The sequence below is a fragment of the Bos taurus genome, chromosome X (genome assembly GCF_002263795.3).
Source record: "Bos taurus isolate L1 Dominette 01449 registration number 42190680 breed Hereford chromosome X, ARS-UCD2.0, whole genome shotgun sequence".
Taxonomy (NCBI): Eukaryota; Metazoa; Chordata; class Mammalia; order Artiodactyla; family Bovidae; genus Bos; species Bos taurus.
The window spans coordinates 124,793,508-124,811,901 of record NC_037357.1 but is presented as its reverse complement, the minus strand read 5'-3'; the positions used below and the strand labels follow the sequence as shown (position 1 = coordinate 124,811,901).

General features: G+C 44.2%; 1 protein-coding gene across 1 annotated transcript; it reads right to left on the bottom strand.

Annotated features, from left to right (window-relative positions):
• Positions 1-1,364: 1,364 nt before the first annotated feature.
• RS1 (retinoschisin 1) lies at positions 1,365-15,548 on the bottom strand. The gene is made up of 4 exons (XM_024988417.2): positions 15,185-15,548; positions 6,287-6,428; positions 3,934-4,129; positions 1,365-1,517 (listed from the first exon to the last, which is right to left on the bottom strand). The coding sequence occupies exons 1-4, from the start codon at positions 15,327-15,329 to the stop codon at positions 1,365-1,367; spliced, it is 636 nt and encodes a 211-aa protein (XP_024844185.2). The 5' UTR covers positions 15,330-15,548.
• Positions 15,549-18,394: the final 2,846 nt, after the last annotated feature.

Genomic DNA, 18,394 nt, shown 5'->3' with positions numbered 1-18,394 from the left:
TCCAGGATCATGTTGGTGTCCATTCACTAAGCTTGTCGTCTGAAAACTAACTCAGAGAAATGAATTTCTGCTAGCAGAGGCTGCACTGTGTCAAGGCCAGAACAGTCTTGGATTCCCTCGTCTCACTGGGGTCCCTCATCCTCAGATTCCACCCTCTCCTGGCTCCTACTTTCAAATCCTCTCCTGCCCACGTGCCCTGCTTCTGGGGAAGTGCCTGAAAACAGGCTGAGCTATAAACGGCAGAAGAGGCGGACTGTCCTTCCCCCAGCTGCCTGCTTACAGAGCTCCTCTGGGAGGGGAAGGCCAGACCAGCCCATACTTTACAAAGCAAGGGGGCTGAGGTTGGAAGGTTGGGCTCAGCAGCGGCCTGGCTACATCACGCTTCTCAGATTGTAGGTCCTGATCACTTCCTGCAGAGTGTACTTGGCTGATGGGCCTCCTCTGTAGCCAGTGACAGCTCCTGGCCAACTGTTTTCCCAGTGTTAAGTTTGTTGAAGAATGGTAGCCCTAGATAAAAGGATGTTCTGGTGTGTTCTGGTCATCTGGGTTTCCTAAATACAGGGAAATTTTGTTCCTTACATGTGTAGCCTGTCCCATGTTATTCAGTTAAATACTGACCACAGACTGGGATCATGTATCTGAGGGCATGCAGAGTGGAGCTGTCTGTAATGAGAGCTCTGAACCTCCCCTGCCACTGCGTGCAGTGTTGGGCATAGGAAGTGAAAGCTCAGAGCAGGGGAGACCTTCCTACCTCTGGGGTGTTTGGTCATGCAAAGCTATCACAAGACTGGGACACCAGCTCCCATCTACCAGACTCATCTGCGCCACCCAATCATCCCCAAACTCCATACCCAATGCTCTAGAGTCCTAAAAGACCATACTTTAATGAAAACTTAGGAGAAACCACAAGCTTGCTCCCCCTTTGTGTTCAGAGAGAGGCTTTATAAAACAGTATGTTCCTGTTTTGAGCATGGTAAAGAAAAAGAATTTTCAAATTATGAGGGCTGCTTTGCATTCCCCTGCAACTGCACCTTTCACTGCGTCGGAGACTAAAAACAAAAACAAACAAAAACAACACCCCCAGAGCAGCAAATTACTGCTGCTACTTAGGATTTCTGCATGAAAATTGTTTTTAGAGACATTTTCTTTATTCTTATTTTCTTTGACCCTGAATGGGGAATAAGTTCATTTTCATTTTCTCTCACTGAAATTGGAAACTATGCAAAAAAGATAGTATTCTCTGCCCAGCCCTGCGCTGAAAAGAGCCTGTAAAATCCAGCCCTGCTGGTCACAGTGATAAGTCAGCGTTCCCCCATGGGCCGCTCTGCACCCTTCACCCACTGCAGGTATGAGCCGAGGCAACATCAGGTACACTTGCTGACGCACTCCAGCAGCTCCATCCGGATGGCAATGCGAACATGCCAGCCTAGCGGTATGAGCCGGATGAAGCGGGAGATGATGGGGGGCCGCAGCAGGTTCTGGACTGTGGAGGTTCGGTCCGAATTTCCATAGAAAACCTAAAGAGGAAGGAAATACTATCACCATCACAGCAGAGAGAAAAGGAAGACGTTTCCTGTCTGGATTTGGCTCCAACTTTTAACTATGGAAAATCTCAGTGCTTAAAAGGTAGAGAATTTGCTGATATCCTCCAAAATCTGACCTTGAGTGTTTGTCAGCACCTACATGCTCCAGGCATCAACAGAAATGAATTAATATTAGGTAACAACACATCCTCAGTCACACTAGCTGCTATTCAAATGCTTAGTACTGTATGTCATCCGTTGCTGCCATATTAGATACTGCAGATAACATTTCCTTCATTGCAGAAAGTTCTACTGGATGGTGCTGATAGAAAATGCCTCTTGGTTCATATCACCAATTTTGTGATTTAATCCTTTGCATTTTGACAAGAATTTTGAAAAGGACCACATTGCTTAAAAGAGGAACGTTCTCATGTTCCAAAGGTATCCACAGTGGGGCTCAAGTGAAAACTTGTGAACTGGCTCTGAAGTTGTGAGCCAAAGCTTAACTGTGTGTGTCTGCATTGATACAAATGGCAAGTACTTTTTAGACTTGGGGAAAAAAGTGTTTTTTAAAAAGAAAAAGACATAAAAACTAGAGAGAAGATTCTCAAAGTGGGAGAGCAGTGCCCAAAATAGAAAAAGGGGTTGCTTCCTGTTATGCAGTAGCTATAACATAGGACACAGTGGCTATTTGCCTATATTTTCAAAGAAACTTCTTTGCACTCTTTCCAGAGTCCTAAGTGCTCTGCCCCGTGACACTAGAACATTTCATTTCCTTCTGGGATTATCTCCTATAAAAAATTTGGCTGTCACATTGACCTCATCCATACACAAATCAAGAAGGACTTCAGCTGCCATGATCTTGACTTTATTTCTTCCCAGTAGCAACACCCCACACCCTCTTCTCCAAGCTGTTTGCTCTTGAACCTATTTAAGTCAGGAGCCTGGTGAAGAGGAAGGACGGAACAGGCCCACTCCACACAGCTGCCACAGTGGAGCACTTCTTTGCAAAGAACCATCAAGGCCTTCAGAAACTCAGCTTGAAAAAGAATTTGCGTATCTTTTTGAAAAGCCAACTAATAAGAACAAAAATGAAATACAATGTCCAAGTATGGAGGTGGTTTTTCCTATTGTGTTCAAACTCCTTGAAATCTCAACCTGTGAATGTTTTGCTGTACAAATTGTCATCAGAGAGTACAGAGCCTTCTGATGTTCAGCTACACATGTCTGCTTAACCTGATGAAATGTCTGAATTAGCTGGGGAGGCCTCAATCTCAGGCAAAAGGACAATTAACTTTTCCAAACAGCTGGTGAGTTTTTATTTCACTGCAGATAGCATTTTATATATATGTAAAATATTGACTATATATATGTGTGTATATATATATAGGGCTTCCCTGGTGGCTCAGCTGGTAAAGAATCCGCCTGTAATGCGGGAGGCCTGGGTTCGATCCCTGGGTTGAGAAGATCCTCTGGAGAAGGGAAAGGCTACCCACTCCAATATTCTGGTCTGGAGAACTCCATGGACTGTATAGTTCATGGAGTCGCAAAGAGTCAGACACAACTGAGCAACTTTCACTTTCATGTAGCTTCCCTGGTAGCTCAGACGGTAAAGCGTCTGCCTGCAATGTGGGAGACCTGGGTTCAATCCCTGGGTCGGGAAGATCCCCTGGAGAAGGAAATGGCAACCCACTCCAGTACTCTTGCCTGGAAAATTCCATGGATGGAGAAGCCTGGTAGGCTACAGTCCATGGGATTGCAAAGAGTCGGACATGACTGAGCAACTTCACTGATATATATATAATATATATAAACTAAAGAGCTTACTGTGTTCAGTCTGTGTTGAACAAGACTTGGGTCTCAGCCCTCAGAGATTAGTAGGATATAAAGTTTCTCAAAGGTTTAAGTGATTCTATTTCTTCTCAGCTAGAGTCCTTTTAACCATTTACATGGTTTAGTGGCTAACTTGTTGAGATTGTCTCAGTCAACAGTTAGGAGAAGCCATATCTATTGATACATAAAGAGACAAGGACCTAGCCGCATCAGTAGTAGATCAAGGAAACCCATGCAGCAGTGTTCAAGGTCCAATGAGTTTGGAAGCATCCAAATGACCAGTCTTGATTATTTAAGCATCTCTGCTGATGCGAGAATTCAGACAAAGATTTCTTTTGCACATATGATGGCACTCATTGGCAGACAAACTGTGCTAGGCATGAGGGGTACAAGAAAAGACACCTGTGTTGATATCGCTATCAGAGAGCAGATTGTGTGGTGGGGAGGAAGCATGGATGACTCACCATGCTGGGGGGGCAGAGTTCTGACAGAGTATGACGACAGAAACACAGGGATGGATGGGAGGGAAGTCCCAGAAGGGCTGTGTGGAAGGAGGTTTGGGGTAAGCCCGACATACCCGGTTGTTTCCGGTCTGGTCTTTATAGTAAATCCAGTTCAGACTCTCATCGGTCCTGTACTGCACACTGTACTTGGTCATCCACTCATCGATGTCACAGCGCCCCTGGGTGAGGATCCCCGAAATCACCTTGACCTCCTTCAGATCTATCTGTAACCACTGGCTGCTGTCCTGGAACTTGGAGAGCCAGGCACACCTGCGTGGACACAGCAAGTCACCAGGAGCCTTACCCCGTGAGCCCCTCCGAAGAGCTGGGAGGCACTGTCTTTTGAGGGGACACCAGCACCTGCAGAGCACCCACAAAGGTCAGGCAGCCTGGGCTGCAATCTGTTAAGCACCCAGAGGCTTGTCCTCAAGAAATATCTGGCCTCTGATCCTTCTGTAGTTTCTCTCTCCCTGCACTTCCACCACCCAAGGAAGAATTGCCAGACTCAAATAATTTGTCAAAGAAATGCCTTCAAGTGTAGCTAAAATCATCTTTGGGGTGTGGTTGAGCATGTTTTTCTTCAAAACATGCAAATACATGGTCATTTCACCCACTGGCCCCCTTCCTTTTTCATTAGTCTCTCCTGATGTTCTTTCTCCATAAGTTGTCTTTTTTCTCTTTAATTTCATCTCTTCATACCTTATCTGTGTCTCCTTCAGGTGCTGTCACCCACACCATGGTAGGAACTGTGTACAGAACATGAAACCAAGTGGCTCTGGAAGGCCTTCTCACAATTGTAAAGCAAACCAACCAATGAAGGAACTGATTTATGTTTTAGTTATATCCCTCATAATTTGTGGAAACCTATAGTTTCCCTTTGTGGTATGTGTGTGTGCACACATTGATTTAGCTTCTCAGGACTCTCAGCCCTTGGCTGCCTTCTCCTAATTCTGGACTTGCTCCTTGGGTGGCTCCTGAATTTTTAGGTCCATTCCAGACCTTTTCTAAATTCCAAATCCCAAGAATCAATTGCCAGCTATTCAACTTCTCCTGGATGCTATACAGCATCTCAAAACATGTCTAAAAAGAGCTCTTAATTATCCTAATCCCAGCCTCTCCTTCCAGTGTTCTTCTCTCTGAATGCTACCACTTCCTCTCTGTCACCTCAACCATCTAATCCATCTCTTGGGTCCATCTCCAAATGTTCCTCAAAGTCATTTCACTGCCACCATGCTAGCCCATGTCACCTTCAGTTCTTGCCTGGACAGCTGGCATAGCTTACTTAACTAGTCTCTCTGGATTCCTCTCCCCACCTCACCCCCAACCCATACTGCACATTAAACCGTTCTTCCCGTAAGAGCCAGAAATTTTTACTTAAAACATAAATCCGATTGTAATACTCCCCAACTTTAAATCTTTCTCTGGTAGAGTCTGCCGGTTGTCTCCCCATATCCTCTACCCATCTTCCTTTAGTAATGGAACCCCTGAGATTTTTGCAAACGAGTGGCCACTCAGCTAAGATCACATTTCCCAGTCTCCTTTGCAGCTGGATGGGACCGTCTGAACAGATTCTGATCAATGAGATGTGGGCAGCAGTGGCCAGTAGGATTGTATATATATCCTTAAAGGAAAAGTGTCTGCACCGTGCTCTTCTCTCCCTACTGACTAGACTGTGGATATGGCAGTGGAAGCTAGAGCAGTCATCTTGGGCCCCAAGATGGAAACTTCTTATTAAGGAGGAGAGAACAAGGTAGAAAGAGTTTGGGTCCCTGATACCATCCAGCTGTCATAACAATTCTAGACTGCCTAATCACCTTCATGTTGATTAAGTCTCTGTATTGGGGGCCTGTTTGTTATAGCAGCACAAATCTGTATTCTAACTCATGCACATTCAGGGTTCTCCCAATATCCCTAAAATAAGGACCACAATCTTTAACATGACTTATAAGGCCCATACCATCTGACTGCTGCCTACCTCTCTGGCCTTATCTCATCGTCTAGGCACTTGAGGGATCTTCCCAACTCAGGGCCTTTGCATCTGCTGTGCCCTGTGCCTCTCTCCAACCTTCCCCCAACCTGGCCAACTGCAATTCTCAGGGCAAAGATTTTTTTCCTTAGAAAACCTTTCCTGGTGTTTCAAATCAAATAGGTCTTTCTTCATCTCCTCCACAGTGCTCCTCACACTTAGCAAATAGCCAGTTGTGTGACAGTGTGCTTAGAGTCCCCCCTCTAAACTGAGTGCTTCTCAAAGGCCAGGAGCTCATCCACCTTGTTCACTGCTATATCCATGGTCCTTGGCACATGGAAGGCACTTGGTCAATATTTGTTAAATAAATAAATGCATTCTATGTCATTCATTTATCACAGAGACATACTTTTTCAAATTACATGGAAAAAATAATCACCCAAGTTGCATGCCCTGCTTACCCAAAGCCTTGACTGTTAAGCCGGGCCTTGTTGGCAGTCCAGGAAGAATACCAGCCCACGTACTGCTCCACGTTGGAGCAGGTGATCTGGTCTGGTGTAACCTCTCCTGACTCGAAACCCAGGGGCTTATGGTATGGGCATTCTGGCAAAGGAAAAAACAAGGCACATTGAAACACTCAGATCACATGGCAAGACTCAACAAACATGACATGATTGAAATAACAAATCAGACCCTCTCGTGAGGTGGAAGATGTTTTTCTTTGTCAGCACCATTCTCAGTGGATAGGACTGGGTCTTCATTCTTTTCACTGCTCTTGTGAGAAGAGAGTGAAGATGAAGTAAAGGGATTGTCATAGAGACTCACAACATTCATAAAAGCAGAGGGAAGTAGCTCTATGGCAACCTCTTGGATAGGGGGGAATTTTGAGAAATACTTCACCTCCTCCACAAACTCAGAGACCTAAAAACTAAGAGATTTGTAGCAAAATATCATACTTAAATGCCATACTCTCTATTTTCCTTATTAATACTGGTTAGCCATCCCACATGATGACATCAGAGTCCCTAATTGTCCTCAGGCAGCATATGATGCCAATTATAGGAACAAAACAATGGTGAGAGGCAAGAAGGGCAATTATATATTAAGACTGACTTCCTACTTGTAAATTGCAGTTTTCTCACTAGTCTAATGAAATTCTAATGAAAAAAGGAGAGGGGAATGAAATGCGCCTAAGTGACTGTTGAATAGGAACATTTGAAAGGAACTGCTTTTTCCAAATAAGACTAGACGAAGCTGGTGCTTGTATATGAATTTTCTGCTGCTTCTCATGTATTTCCTCTTATATTTAGCATTGAGTTACCTGGTCAGAGACTGCCAATTGCCAACCAAGCATCTATTCTCCCTTTCTTTTTGACTAAAATACCCTAATTTTGTTGGGTGCAGCAATGTAGCGAGCTGTATATGTATATATATGTATGTATTTCCCGGTCACCTTTGCAGTTAGAATTGACCATATGACACAGTTTCTGACCCATGAGATAGGAGAAGATATCTGTTGGTGATTGCGAATCAAATTTTGCTTGCCCCCTCTTTCTTCCTTGCCTAAAAGAAAGATCCGATGGCTGGTACAACAGTAGCCATCTTGCACAATGATGGTAAGGCCAAGAGAACTGAAGAGACCTCAGCCCTGATATCCTTAAGCTATTCCTTACCCCTAGTTTTTTACCATGTGAGTCAAAGCAAAACTATTTCAATAAGCCACTATTTAGGGGGTCTCTTATTTATAAACAAACCCAGATTCTAGCTAAATTTCTTTAGAAAACAAGCAATAAATTTAGGCAGATACATTCTCCTAGTTTTCCAGTTGTGAATGATAAACTTCAAGTAAGGCAGATCAAATTACTTTCTCACCATGTGTAAATGTAAGTTCAGATTAAAAAGCCGAGTGTATTTACTAAGGCATTGTCACCTTCAACGGTAAAATGAATGCTTATGTCTTTGTAGCAGATAATTTTCAAGCATCAGTAAAATTGAATGAGGCTTATAAAAGCTTGAATGACATCCTGAGGCTCTGGAATGCCTGTAGGGATAGTCCTGCCCTGCCTCAGATGCTGAAGACAAAAGGACAGCTTCGGGCCTCTGGCCAAGGTGGCTTAACTGCCTTGCTACCCAGTGCACTGAAGGAATAGGGCCAACTCCCACCAGTGGCTGCAGCTTAGTGGAGCTGGGGGTCTGAGGACAGCATTTGTAGTTTATCAAGTACTCGAAGCTTTGGGTGGCCTATTAATGTCAAGAGAGAGAGAATAGGAGTGCTTTCTGGGCCACTCTATTATGCCTTATGTGGTCAGATCATCAGAGGGGCTTGTTAAGAATGCCGGTTCCAGGATTCCACCCCCAGAGCCGCCGCATTTTTAATGAACACACTTTGAAAGCACACTTTGAAAACCTTGGTTTGCCAGGAAGGTGTTTTGTTGGCTGGAGGATTCAGGGGGCCTGCTCTCTGTGGCCTTGGGGGTTCATCCACCTCCTCACCTCCCCCTCTGACCTGGAAAATGAGCCCAGCCACCAGAAGGAGGGACAAGGCCCCCAGCATCATAAAGCTAGGTTTCAGTTGTAAACCACTTAAATTCTAACCATGGATGTCCCTGGGGCTCCTCCATCCTGAACCTCCCTTTTCTTACTCTGGGGCCACCAGCTCAGAGGGAAGAGGCAGAGGGAAAGGAAAAGCCATGGCCACCTCTCCTGATTGCTTTATTCTTGCCATTTGGCTCTTTCTCTATTTTCCCCCTCACATCTCTTTTGCCATCTCTTCCCAAGTAGCCCATCTAACAGTTAGTTACACTGCAGCGACCTGGCCAATGGCAATGTCCTTGGTGGCCTGTGAGGGCTTGTCCCGACATGGATCTTGCCCATACTCTCCAGGGCAGATGATGAGCTCACCATCCCCATGGCTTCAGCTGGTGTCTGAAAGCCAAAGAGTGACTCCCAGGCCCCAAGCTCCATTCCACTGCCTCCTGGATATTTTCTAGGTGAACAGTTCCATCTGGGTGACCTAAAGATGCTTCACACTCATCTATCCAAAACTAAGTCCTTCAGCATCCAAGCCCCAAGCCTGCCCCTGTCCAGTGCTCCATGACTCTGGCATTGGCGCCTCCAGCTACGAATCTGCTAACCCAAAAACCCCAGTGTTTGGGCCCAAGGCACAAAGTAGAGACTGTGATGGGTCTCAACCAGGACATCACCTGGAAAGTTAAAAAGTGCTGGTGTTCAGGCCATACCACCAGCGATTCTGATGTCCTTGCTCTGGGGCAGGACCTGGGCATGGGGTAAAGCTGCAGGTGATTTTAATGGGCAGCCAAGCTCAAGAATGCCACTTAGAGCCAGTTCAACCTAGGATGGGATCCCACTCTCCCTTCAGTGAGCTTAGGCAAGCTGCTCAACCTCTCTGGGTCTGTTTCCTCATCTGTGAAATGGGTACAACAGTCGTCCCTGCCTCCATAAAGTTGATTTGGGATTGTTTAAAACAGTGTAGAGTGTAGAGCCTCTATTGCCTGGCCAAAAATAATCAGCTAGTGCTGGTGTAGTGTGAATTTGTGAGAGTATATTAATGTCTTGAGTTGTATATATATATATTTTTTTTTTTATGGTGAAAACTCACCAGGGGAAATAATCTAGCACCTCTCTACCCCCGTCATCCTCCCTATATCTGTCTGAGAAGGTCAGCTTCCTATTTCTAAAGGTTTGGACTCTCCTTGCCTCACAAAGGAGTAAGATGTTTACAAGTGCATGCATGTGATTTGAGACAGGAGAGGCCTATTGACAGCCTAGCATCCCTCAGGCTCATGGATTCGGAAGGTCCAGGCCTCAGCAGGAATGAGGTGACTCTCCCAGATGAGGTGGCTGGAGGCTTTGGGCTTTGAGCCTTGCTGGGGCCTGGGAGAACTCGTGATAGGGGCCTGAGCACCTCTGAGAGAGTCTTGGGAAAATCCCCCAGGATTAAGCTTGGTTCAGAATGAGAAGGGCCACCAACAAGGTGTCTGCCCTCCTGTGAGGGCCCGTCAGGCAGAGAGCTGCCCCCAGTCAGCCCTGGCAGGCCCCCAAGGGGCAGGGGGCAGGGGAGTATAGTCCAAGGGGGAGAAGCAGGACCTTCGACAATCCTGTCTTTAGACTCTTCACAGCCCATGATAAAAGAGGAGTCAAACCAGAGTTATCTAAAAATTAGAAAAATAGAAAATGTAACATTTCTCCTGCTCTTTGTGCCCTGGAATGAAGGGCAGTCCACTCACATTCTTACTGTTTTCCCTGGCTCCTCCTTTCCCCTTCACCTGGCCACCTCTTCTCATCCTTTGGCTCTCTTCCCACTTCCCCTGCCCACCCTGAGCCGGTAGGGACTCCAGATGCTGCCTCCAGCTCCCCCGGTCTGTCTAGCTCACCATTCTATCTTGAGCTGAGCAGAATGCCTGTGTGTGCTAGGCACTCAATAGATATTGATTGGATGTATGAATGGAGGGATAAACAAACTTCATCACCTCATCTTGGGTGGCCACTGGGGATACGCAGAGATAATGGCAGGAAGAGGAAGCAGGGAGTTCAGGAAGGTAGTGGGAGTTGACTGGCCCAGAGAATTCCCCATTGGTCTCATCAAAAACTGTCAATTGAGTCTAAACTAGTATTAAACAACATAAACAATGCTGCTAGAGGAATTAAAGCGATCCACTTCACACACACACAGAATATGTCTGTCCCAAGCTTTCTGCTCAGTGGAGGTTACTATAAGCTATTAAGCCTTTTTGTGCACTCATTTTACTCTTATGGAAAAACCTGCATCTTCTGTGGCACAACTGTCTCTTGTGATCATTAGATGGGTAAAGGCATCATCATGCTGCTGCTGCTGCTGCTAAGTCGCTTCAGTCGTGTCCGACTCTGTGCGACCCCAAAGACGGCAGCCCACCAGGCTTCCCCGTCCCTGGGATTCTCCAGGCAAGAACACTGGAGTGGGTTGCCATTTCCTCCTCCAATGCATTAAAGTGAAAAGTGAAAGTGAAGTCGCTCAGTCGTGTCCGACTCTATCGACCCCATGGACTGCAGCCTACCAGGCTCCTCCATCCATGGGATTTTCCAGGCAAAAGTACTGGAGTGGGGTGCCATTGCCTTCTCCGAGGCATCATCGTCAGATCAGATCAGATCAGGTCAGATCAGTCGCTCAGTTGTGTCCGACTCTTTGCGACCCCATGAATCGCAGCACGCCAGGCCTCCCTGTCCATCACCAACTCCCGGAGTTCACTCAGACTCACGTCCATCGAGTCAGTGATGCCATCCAGCCATCTCATCCTCTGTCATCCCCTTCTCCTCCAGCCCCCAATCCCTCCCAGCATCAGAGTCTTTTCCAATGAGTCAAGTCTTCGCATGAGGTGGCCAAAGTACTGGAGTTTCAGCTTTAGCATCATTCCTTCCAAAGAAATCCCAGGGCTGATCTTCTTCAAAATGGACTGATTGGATCTCCTTGCAGTCCAAGGGACTCTCAAGAGTCTTCTCCAACACCACAGTTCAAAAGCATCAATTCTTCGGTGCTCAGCCTTCTTCACAGTCCAACTCTCATATCCATACATGACCACAGGAAAAACCATAGCCTTGACTAGACGGACCTTTGTTGGCAAAGTAATGTCTCTGCTTTTGAATATGCTATCTAGGTTGGTCATAACTTTCCTTCCAAGGAGTAAGCGTCTTTTAATTTCATGGCTGCAGTCACCATCTGCAGTGATTTTGGAGCCCAGAAAAACGAAGTCTGACACTGCTTCCCCATCTATTTCCCATGAAGTGATGGGACCGGATGCCATGATCTTCGTTTTCTGAATGTTGAGCTTTAAGCCAACTTTTTTACTCTCCACTTTCACTTTCATCAAGAGGCTTTTCAGTTCCTCTTCACTTTCTGCCATAAGGATGGTGTCATCTGCATATCTGAGGTTATTGATATTTCTCCTGGCAATCTTGATTCCAGCTTGTGTTTCTTCCAGTCCAGCATTTCTCATGATGCACTCTGCATATAAGTTAAATAAACGGGGTGACAATATACAGCCTTGACGTACTCCTTTTCCTATTTGGAACCAGTCTGTTGTTCCATGTCCAGTTCTAACTGTTGCTTCCTGACCTGCATACAAATTTCTCAAGAGGCAGATCAGGTGGTCTGGTATTCCCATCTCTTTCAGAATTTTCCACAGTTTATCGTGATCCACACAGTCAAAGGCTTTGGCATAGTCAATAAAGCAGAAATAGATGTTTTTCTGGAACTCTCTTGCTTTTTCCATGATCCAGCGGATGTTGACAATTTGATTTCTGGTTCCTCTGCCTTTTCTAAAACCAGCTTGAACATCAGGAAGTTCACGGTTCACATATTGCTGAAGCCTGGCTTGGAGAATTTTGAGCATTACTTTACTAGCGTGTGAGATGAGTGCAATTGTGTGGTAGTTTGAGCATTCTTTGGCATTGCCTTTCTTTGGGATTGGAATGAAAACTGACCTTTTCCAGTCCTGTGGCCACTGCTGAGTTTTCCAAATTTGCTGGCATATTGAGTGCAGCGCTTTCACAGCATCATCTTTCAGGATTTGGAATAGCTCAACTTGAATTCTATCACCTCCACTAGCGTTGTTTGTAGTGATGCTTTCTAAGGCCCACTTGACTTCACATTCCAGGATGTCTGGCTCTAGGCATCATCATATGTACTGCTAAATCGGGCTATGCACGCTTAACATACTAGCCTTTCTTACTCAGTGTATAATTTTTCCATATGTAGACATATGAAAGTCAGACATGGAGAATATTAACATAAAGGAACACAAAGAGAGTTCAGGGCCATTTTTGACAAAAGACATGTGACTATTATTATGCACATGTGTTAGACTTGAATCTGTATGATGATGTAGTGGAATACAGAATAATGTTTATAAAAGAATAGAGTATAAACTTGAATATAATATGGAAATATAAAGTATTGAGTCATTGGATGTCTTATACTTTGATACCTTCCCTACCTTATTCCCCCCCTCTCAGAGTGACGAGGTAATCTTGGCTCAACATTGAAAAAGACAGACCTTTTACTATAAGAGCGTTAGGCTGAAGATTAATAGGCCATAATGCAGCCAGTTGGTCACCTTCTGCTCTGTGGGTAGGGCCCCCTGGCAGTAACAGACAGTGTGCACCTGCCAGCACCTCCTGGCAGCTCTGAATGACCCTCCTGTCCTGTGCTTTCTAGGCTGTCCTTCCCTCATAAGGCAGACTCTGGTGGAAGCACTCAATCTCAGGATCCAGAAAGACCAGGCCACGTTCTTGATGTTCTAATGAGGATCTGAGGCACTGATGGGCAAGTGAATTCTGGAAAATTGTGGCCAGTCCTGCTGTCCCGAATCATCTCTTTTGTGGAAAAGCCAACTTACATAAATGAATCAACCATGTAACACTAAGATTGCATTTTTTTTTCTTTCCAGGGAATATCTGTATTGCTAAAATAAAAACAAAAACCCCAGTGGGGCAAGGAAAACACTTAAGCTAAAAGAATTTCTGATTTCAGAACTTCAAGTTCATGGCAGCTGTGTAGTGGAGAGGGCCTGAACCACCCAGGCCATCTTCATGTTCCTCAGATACACAGCCCTCCTCAGCTGCACAGTTGATGGGGTCAGTGAAACTAATCCATATAAATAATCTCTTCTCAATTTCTTCTTAGAAAGAGCTTCCTTGGACTGGAATTCCAGGAGGACTCCTGTCTCTAGTGAAGAGAACATTTGTTTCCACTAAAGGGTAAACTCCTTCAGGGTAGAGACAGTGGTTCATTTTTTATCTTCCCATCAGCACATAACAGGCACATGATGACAGAGGGTGGAATTGAATTCTAAATGGATTTATTAAGGAGATTGCCTCAGTCTTGACTGGGCAGATCACCCCAGCACAGAAGGGCTGCAGGAGCTCAGTGGGATGTCCTTCCCAAGGGAGAAGCCCCTGAACTCATCAGCACTTACTGCTTTCCTGGCTACCGGGCCCCCACTGTTTCCTTCAAGGAGACTTCCTTCAGAAACCAATTCCTACCCCTTTAGTAAATAGGAAAGCAGGCAGTAAAAGCCTTTGTAGATCCCCTTTCCCCACAACTTGCTATTTTAATGCAAATTTAATGAAATAATGCAGAGAAACTCACTTACTGCACACTAAACCTCTCTCCTGGAGCTATTATTAGGCGATTATGTAAAGTGAATGACACCGCAGGGCTCCAGCATAACTCTGGAAAGGGGTGGCAAGGACAGTTTCAGCTAAAGAGACTAAGAGACTTGGAGCTGTGGTAAATACTGAGCCTGGCAAAAGTTTGCTAGGCCACTTGAAAGTCAGAATGTGAGCTCTTAGGAGGCAGGAAGAAAAGGAGCTACAGTTTGCCAGGTCCAGGACAAGACACTTTAATGCCTCATCCATTTTATTCCTCAGAAATACTCCTTAGAGCAGGTTCCACACACTTTGGCCCGTGGGCCAAATGTGGCTCCGTGCCTGTTTTTATAAATAAAGTTTTATTGGAGCACAGCCATGCTCATGTATTTACATACTGTCTATGGCTGCTTTCTATTTGAGGTGTCAAGGCCCTGCAGTGCTCAGAGCCACAAATAATTACCCCCGGGTCCTTTACAGACAACGTTTTCTGGCCCCTGCCTTAGAGGAAGGCATTCATATTAGTCAGCAGAGGCTGCAGAAAAAATTGTCACAGAAATTTCAAAGGCTTAACACAACAAACTGATTTTTCACTTAGGTGAGGTCAGCAGGAGGTTCTGCTACATTTAACCTCCCTGGCTCCCAGATGAAAGGAGAAACCACTTTATCCAGCAGGGAAATGGACCCCATTTCAGAAGAGACACGGCTTCCTTCAGCTGGAACTGCTCCTGTGAGGCCACCTGACTGTGAAGGGGCTGAGAATGTGAGGCACATGGTGGTTTGGTGAGCAGTAAGTGTCCGGGCATAGTAGTATCACCTCCATTTGACAGAGAAAGGCCAGAGTGGAGTCCCAGAGTTAAGCAGTGATGCAGCCAAGATTCCAACCCTGGTATTTCTGGCTCAGAAGCCTGTGCTCTTCTCAAAATTGCCATTAGTTTATTTTAGATAAATTATGTTATCTCTTTCAGTGAAATTTAGGTCCCATCTTACCATCTCACAGAGGTCAAGCAGAGATCCAGCAAACTGTTCTGAACAATGATAGCAGTGCCATTTGTTGAAGCAGTGGCCACTGAAATTTGCAGTTTAAAGACCAACTGGTGAAAACCCGACTGTGGCATTCAGGGATTTAATTCATCAAAGTTGAAAGAAAGAAGAGAAACAGGGTGTTCCCAAGGACACCCTACGGATCTGGTGCCCCAAAGAGAGGAGACACTCACCCGGTATGCAGTCCAAGGGGGTGGGACCTGCAGACCACAGGGCATTGGCACCTCCTTGGCAATCGCACTTGCACGCTTTGTGGTACCAGGGATCTTCACCCTCATCCTGTGGGAAGTCAGGGGGCAGGGACTTCAGAAAAGTCATAGTCAAAGGCAACTGTGGTCAGAACTACTGGAAAAGCTTGCATTCACAAACCTCACTCATTCAGTTCCTATTGTATAGGGCAGCTCTCACTCTACAGCAGTGCAACTGACTTATGAACCCAGTTTAACACAGTCACCACTCATCTTTGAGTCTAAATAGACAAATGTTTGTCACTGTGGATGACCAGCTAAAAACTTCACAGACACACCTATGTACAGAGCCATGTCCACCCCATTGTAGTGAGCTTCCAGTCAGGCTCCTCGCATCTCCTAGAGGTCCCTTCTGGGGATCCAATTTTAAAAGGGACTGAATTCAAGATTCTGCCATCTGACTTAAGACCTGGTCCACTTGCATTATCTCATTTATCTGAATCAGTCTTGGACTTTGTCCAGATAAAACATGCTATTTCCACCACCAGAAAAAAATATATGTTTAAAAATACATTTTTAAAGAAGTGGTAATCCTATACATTGTTTTTGGCTACAAAAATCTTCAAAAACAGTATCTGTATGAATTCCAGCCTTCTTACTGTAACATACCTCAGTAGATGATAATCCCAGTGTGGCTGAGCAAAAGGACAAGAGAGGAAAAATCAAGTTAAAACAAGAAAGAAAAATTCAACAAATGACTCATTACACGGAAAAGCAAAGTGATAATAGTCACATAAGAAGTTAACAAGACCCCTTCTGGAAGAAGTCAAAGTGAGTAAATATGTGCCTGGAAAAACATCCACGGAGGCTTAGAAACTAGGGACAGTAAAATAGAAAGACAAAGATGATGGTAATTATCTTGTTCATTATAGAATTTTGGAAAAATACATTAATGTTACAAATAGGAAAAAAGGCACCTCTCTCTCTACACACACACACACATATAAATATACCACCAAATGTAACACTATTAACATTTTACTGTAAATTTCTTCTCTTTTCTTTCATATTTTAAGAACATATTTGAGAACCTATCTAAACAATGTTTTAAGTTTATGACATTCTTATTCCATTTAACATTGTCAGTGAGAGTTTTTCCCTTTACTTGTTAACTCCTTATCATTCATCATCATGGTTCCCAGTGTCTGCCCAATGTGCTATTAAAGAGTTGATTCCTAGACCCCCTTGTGACATAATTAGGTGATTTAGAATTAGGACATCATTTTTTTAAAGTTTTTTTAGGTTTGTTTATTATCTACAAGAAATATCAAACCATAGTCAAAGTATAAATACCATATAAATGATGTGGAAAAATTGAAAATCTGCAAAATTTAACAAAATACTAACATTTAACCTATCTCTATAGAAGTATGAATAAATAGAGTGAATGCATAATTTAATAGGAAAAGAGTTTGTCTGTGTTAGCATAAGCGGATCACTTAAACCTGCACTGTCCATTGCGGTAGTCACTAGTCTCATGTGGCTATTTGAATTTAAATTCATTAATAAAATTAAAAATTCAATTCCTCAGTCATACCAGCCAAATTTCAAGTGTTTGCTGGCCACGTGACATAGTGGCTCCTGTACTGGGCAGCACAGATATATAACATTTCTGTCATCACCCAAGGTTCCATTAGACAGTGCTAGTTTACTGCACCAAAGCTCCATTTTCCATTTTCAACGAAACAAATTCCTTTATTTCTTTTCTGATTATAAAAGCAACACATACCTATTATAAAAATCTCAAACAAAACCCAAGTATAGGTAGTAGATATAAAAGTCCTTCCTTAACCACTTTCCTGTCTAAAAATTGAATCTGATGCCCACCAAAAACTTTCAGATTGTGAGAGTAAAGGAGTGGTCTCATCATTTTCATTAGAATTATAAAGCTAGTTTGTTTGTTTGTTTTTTTTTTCAAATTGTGCCTTTCTTTAATAATATGTATCCTTCCACACACCACTTTTTTGTGTCCACTGTGAGCCTGGCTCTGCTCCAGGGCCTGTGCTTTCTGAAATGGAAGCCTTGCTCTCTGCCCACAAGGGGCCTGAGGACCCAGGAGAAGACAGATCACTGGACTGCGCACATGGTGAGTCCCCTGCTGGGTTATGCATAGGCTGTAAGGGTAGTCGAGGGGGCATATCTTTCAGCCTGAGCAAATTCAGCACTACCTCTCAGCTATGGTCAACAAACTGCTGTCTCTCCTGGGCCTTATCCATTGATGATTCATTCCTAGAGACTCATTGGTCCACCTGCTATGGGCAGAATTGACCCTCTCAGGTAGCAATGTAACACTAGGGAGTATTATCTTGTTAGGAGTGCAAACTCTGAGCTGGCAAAGGAAGTTGCCAAGGGCTTCTTTTTTTTTTTTTTAATTGGGGTATAGTTGATTTACAGTGTTGTCTTAGTTTCTGCTGTACAGATAAGTGAATCAGTTATACATATACATCTATCCACTCTTTTTTAAGATTATTTTTCCATATAGACCATTGCAGAGTATTGAGTAGAGTTCCCTGTGCAATATAATATATGTTTTTGTTTGTCAGAGAACATATGTATGCATTTCTAGTGGGTAAATACTTGAATGGAATTCCTGGGCTGTTGGGCACATATATGTCCAGCCTTTGTACAAATTACTAAAGATTTTTTCAAAGAAATTAGACCAACTTATACCCCACAAGCAACATATGGGAGTTCAGGTTGCTTTATGACCTAGCCAGCACTTGGTTGGGTCCAGTTTTAGGTAGCAAGAGATAATTAATGAGAAGATATCCAATAAGCCAAACAAAACCATGTATTAATACTAGATTATTTGTACTAGCAGTATTTGTAAAACCCCAAACTGGAAACACTCATATGTCCATCAAGAGTAGAATGGATACACGTGGTAGATTCATACAGTGGAACACTACTGCAATGAAAATGGATGACCTACAACTCCACGCCACAATATGACCACTGCTCACAAACAACGCTGAGTGGAAAGGCAGATGAAGTGGACATACTATATGAATCCATTTAAAATGTACAAAAGTCATCTATGCCACTAGACCTTAGGGTCCTGGTTATACCTGGGGCAGGGAGTGGCAAGGCGGAAGCCCAGGGAGGGTGTCTGGGAGGCTGGTCAAGTTCTGTTAC

Bases quoted from the DNA above. Each gene is read 5' to 3' on its own strand.
- RS1 (XM_024988417.2), bottom strand. From the start codon at position 15,329: ATGACTTTTCTGAAGTCCCTGCCCCCTGACTTCCCACAGGATGAGGGT. The intron at 6,429-15,184 runs GTGAGTGTCTCC...TTCCTTTGCCAG, and splicing joins CCCCTTGGACTGCATACCGG to AATGCCCATACCATAAGCCC. The intron at 4,130-6,286 runs GTAAGCAGGGCA...GTGTCCACGCAG, and splicing joins CTTAACAGTCAAGGCTTTGG to GTGTGCCTGGCTCTCCAAGT.